Below are 4395 nucleotides of genomic sequence, written 5' to 3' on the forward strand. Positions count from 1 at the left end.
ACTATATATATATATATATATATATATATATATATATATATATATATATATACTACTATATATATATATATATATATATATATATATATATCAGAATAACAATTGAGAGCACAAAACTTATTTACAGTACATGCTCACCGATTGACCGAACTTACGTCATGGAGAGTCACTTGGTTTGTTCGAGCAATAGCTACACAAGCAGTGCACACCACCAGACACAGCGTTTATACAACGTATGTGAACCCCTACAATGTGCATATAGTGTACACACCCATTGCTGATTTTGCAGTGAGCATATATACACACACAAAAGGGAACCAAGATATCCGGTAACCCTAGAGTATACATCAATACTTCGTACATGTGCGTCAACATACGCCTTAGGAAGTCGCTTTACTTGGTCGTGCATGAGCGATACAAGCGGGCACACCACCAGACACAGCGCTTATACAACGTATGTGAATCCCTACAATGTGCATATAGTGTACACACGCATTGCTGAGTTTGCAGTGAGCATATATACACACACAAAAGGGAACTAGAGTATACATCAATACTTCGTACATGTGCGTCAACATACGCCTTAGGAAGTCGCTTTACTTGGTCGTGCATGAGCGATACAAGCGGGCACACCACCAGACACAGCGACGGAGACTCCAGCGCCTGGATGAAGGCCGGCAGCTGGTAGCACAAGGATTTACCCGAACCTGTGCGAGGATATAAATAGAACGAGATATAAATAGAATGCAGGGTTTCACTGTTTAGATAAGGGAAGACAGCTCGTTGCATGGAGAGTACATATGTAGATCCATATATGAATAGAATGGTGTCTAGCGCAGCAACAGACCGGATTGTAGATTATATGACCCACATGTACTGTGTTTCCTCTACAGAGCCGTGTGTACAGATAAGACTCTGAAAAGAAAAGAAAAAGCATTTCCCTCATGTACGATACCCACATACACACGACTGACTACACCCACCCGTAGGCTGTACAACCAGTGTCGCCTGTCCCTTGCAGATGCGTGATACAGCCAGCTCTTGACCAGGACGGAAGGTGTCGAAGCCATACACGTACTTGAGGGCGTGCGCTGGGTTTTCGGCCAAACGTTGGATGTCTTCGGGTCTATGGTACGTTTTTCGAAGGGAGAGTTGGTCATGAAGAAGCATGCAGTGTTGATGGCGATTGAGAAAACAGACGGACATGAAGCCGTTAAAGTTCGCGAACGGGAAAGATGGTGGTGAAATACGTGTTTGTAGTCGCTGTTCATAAAAATTAGAATTTACAGCTCCAATCTAGAAAGTGGAATGGTAAAAATTGGATTGAAATTACAGGACGTCGAGAGGTTGCGACCGGTATTAAGTTCTCATCTGTGAGATAAACATGCGCATCAAGCGATCCCGTACGGTACGTCTGTGGGTGTACATTTTTACTTGATCTGTACTTAAACCCATATACACAGAAGACTACATAGGCAGGTGAGTAGACCTATGTGATTTTACCCATGCCCACGCCCACGCGTCTATCAGAAGCACGACCAGGGATACGTCAAAGTCTACAGAAACACATGCGAAGTGATACGTTAACGTTCTATGCAACACGTTCATCCATCTTTAGTGGTACAGCCCATTGCACATTGCCACTCACCTGAGCGTCTTTTTCCGCTGCTTGGTTGGCGCCGCTGTGGTCGGGCGCGCGCTTGAATTGACGTCGCCATTTACAGCGGCAGTATCTGAGCCAACAAATACGTGCACCAAATTAGGATAAGAATAACACCGAAATCAATAAATCAACCGATATCCAGGCCATCTAATAGAACGCGAAATAGAGGTTACAACACAGATCAAAACAAACCATTACTAGGCATGAGAAGCTGCAGTGACTTGTGTGGAACGGAGACTCTTCCAAAATAATTGGGACAGGTATACACTACAAAATTGAACGGGCAAATCACGATCATTAGGAAAGCTTTAAAGGCCTCTGTTCGCAAAGCGTGCGCCATGAATCGCAAACGTATCACACACACACACACAACCACAAAAAATACACACACACACACATATATATACACACACACACGCACACAACACACACACACACACACACAACACACACACACACACACACACACACACACACACACACACACATATATATATATATACACACACACACACACACAAACACACACACACATATATATATATACCTACAGCCAGCCTCGTACCTTGTCTTCGTGTTGTAACCTTCCGCCTCCCTTTGGTCCCTTTCCGAGCCCCTCCCACACTCCTGCATGTACTCTTACCCCCCCCGCCAATGCCATCCGTATCCGCATCGCTCTCTGAGCTCTTAAAGTTTGAGCGTTGAGGCTTCCTACCATGCACCCTGCCCTTCAACACCTTCCCCTCAGTCCCCTCCGACGATGAACCTACCTCAGACGCACCACCCGAGCTCACTTCCGTATCATCACCACTGTCTCCCAGCCCCTCTCGGAGTGCACAGGTGTAGTCCACATCGTCTATATCGCCATAGTCACTGCTACTATCCGTACCGCCACCATCCCTGTCTTCGCCACTACTGCCCGATACGTCTTGGGCCCAACTCGTACGCCTCTGCGTCCCTGTGGTCTCCGTGACTGTCGTCTGCACACACGCCCGTCGCGCTCTTGTTACGCGCATGCTCGTCTGTGGCTTGGATGGGCTTGCTTCCTTCATACGCGAGCGTGTGCGTGTGCGTGTACACATGTCCTGTGCACTCGCCTGTGGTACGCGCCTGCCCTTCTTCTTCGGTGCATCCATGTCTGATGATATATCGGAATCCGTGTTTGCCTGTTTGCTTGTTTGTGTGCGTGTGTTTTTGCGCACACTTTTCCTACAGCTGGCCGTGTCCGGAGACGCCATCTCATCCGTGTGGGTTGTTGCTGTGCCTTTTCTGGCTCCCCTGCTCGGTCTATTGATAGACTGCTCCGTGCTCTTAGTAGAACACTCCGTGCCGCTATTCTCATACTCTTCTCCAGTGCAACTCTGCGATTCGTGGCGTTCGCCCGCACTACTTATTCGCTTCACTCGTTTGATGGGTTTCTCACCGGTGCTCGCTCGTTCCGTACGACTAGTTCTTTTATTATTAGGAAGTTCTGTGCTATCAGCAGCAGGTTTTGCTTGATCAATAGGGGATTCTTTTGTATCAATACTAGGATATGTAGTATCCTCAGACAACCCTGTGCTCGATTGGCCTTTCGCTTTCAGGTGTAAGTTCCTTCCCTCCATGTCAAGTGCAGAAAGACACCCTGAACACTCTACTTCCCGTGGCGTCTCATCCGTGAGTGTTCTTTTCCCTTTCACACTTCCCATGTTCTGCTTTTCATCTGTGTCTACACAGCTCCGCTTCTCATCACCTACACTGCCCCCGTCGCTTCCGTCTTCCCGAATGTCGGCACACCCCTTCATGTCCAATGAAATCGCCGCATTTCGGTTTCCACGGTGACCAGTATCGCTGTCCTGCATACCCTCCATGTCCAGCGCGTGGGCCAGGTGAGACTGTGACTGCGGCAACGGTTCGAGCTCATCAAAGAAGCGCAAAGGCGCCTGATCGTCACGTACCGCCAGCGATGGTATCTTCACCTCATCCAGTCCTATCTCGACAGTTTCCGTCACTGGCTTGATACTGTAGCACATTCGGGGTGGGCAATGACATTGGTGATTATCAATATGATAATTGAAGCGGCTGTCAGTGGTTCGTATGTGGTAAGATCTGGCGATATAGTGTACTACAACTGAAGGTATTTTCAGATACGAGAAACGCCTGCCCTTTGTTCACAGTATCCGATGATATCGAGTGATCATACCTGTTGAAGTTTTGAGTCTCGTACACGGCATTACTGGTCCCCGTGTCCCGGGTTCTCAAGTGCACCTGCATTTGGGGCCCATTCTGCCCCAAATAAGCCTCATCGTCAGAGCTGTTGAAGTTCTGCAGTATGAGTGAAGGTGTCAGGGTTGTATAAAAGATATGGGGGTGTAATTTCCTCAGCAAATATACTCGAAGATGCGAGACAATATATCCCAATGGGTCTCAAGAACCTATTTTTGAACAACTGTATGTGCCGTAAAGAATGCCAAGGCCGGTTTCCTCTGTCGGTGCGCTACTGAAATTTTCTGAAACCATGCTAAGAATGCAAATAAATTTTTACGAATATTTCAAGCCCAACATAACACTTATTTCCTACAAGACGGGTTTCAATATATAGATATATATCCATACATACATATATATATATATATATATATATATATATATTTTTTATTATTATTCTTCTATATATATATATATATAGTATATATATATTAATATATATATATATATATATATATATATATATACACACANATATATATATA

At 45.7% G+C, this 4395-nt stretch overlaps 1 protein-coding gene across 1 annotated transcript in view; it reads right to left on the bottom strand.

Annotated features, from left to right (window-relative positions):
• Positions 1 to 445: 445 nt before the first annotated feature.
• The window catches only part of SARC_07800 (hypothetical protein), a gene marked incomplete at its 3' end in the record, with an annotated part of 8993 nt that continues 5043 nt past the window's right edge, over positions 446 to 4395 (bottom strand). Inside the window, exons 7-12 of the mRNA XM_014298246.1 lie at positions 3846 to 3967; positions 2229 to 3664; positions 1649 to 1733; positions 984 to 1126; positions 565 to 707; positions 446 to 466 (exon numbers count right to left, since the gene is read on the bottom strand). Of these exons, the coding sequence (XP_014153721.1) occupies positions 446 to 466; positions 565 to 707; positions 984 to 1126; positions 1649 to 1733; positions 2229 to 3664; positions 3846 to 3967 (1950 nt within the window). The remainder of the gene's footprint in view (positions 467 to 564; positions 708 to 983; positions 1127 to 1648; positions 1734 to 2228; positions 3665 to 3845; positions 3968 to 4395) is intronic.

The sequence above is a fragment of the Sphaeroforma arctica genome (assembly GCF_001186125.1).
Source record: "Sphaeroforma arctica JP610 unplaced genomic scaffold supercont1.643, whole genome shotgun sequence".
NCBI classification, from domain to species: Eukaryota; class Ichthyosporea; order Ichthyophonida; genus Sphaeroforma; species Sphaeroforma arctica.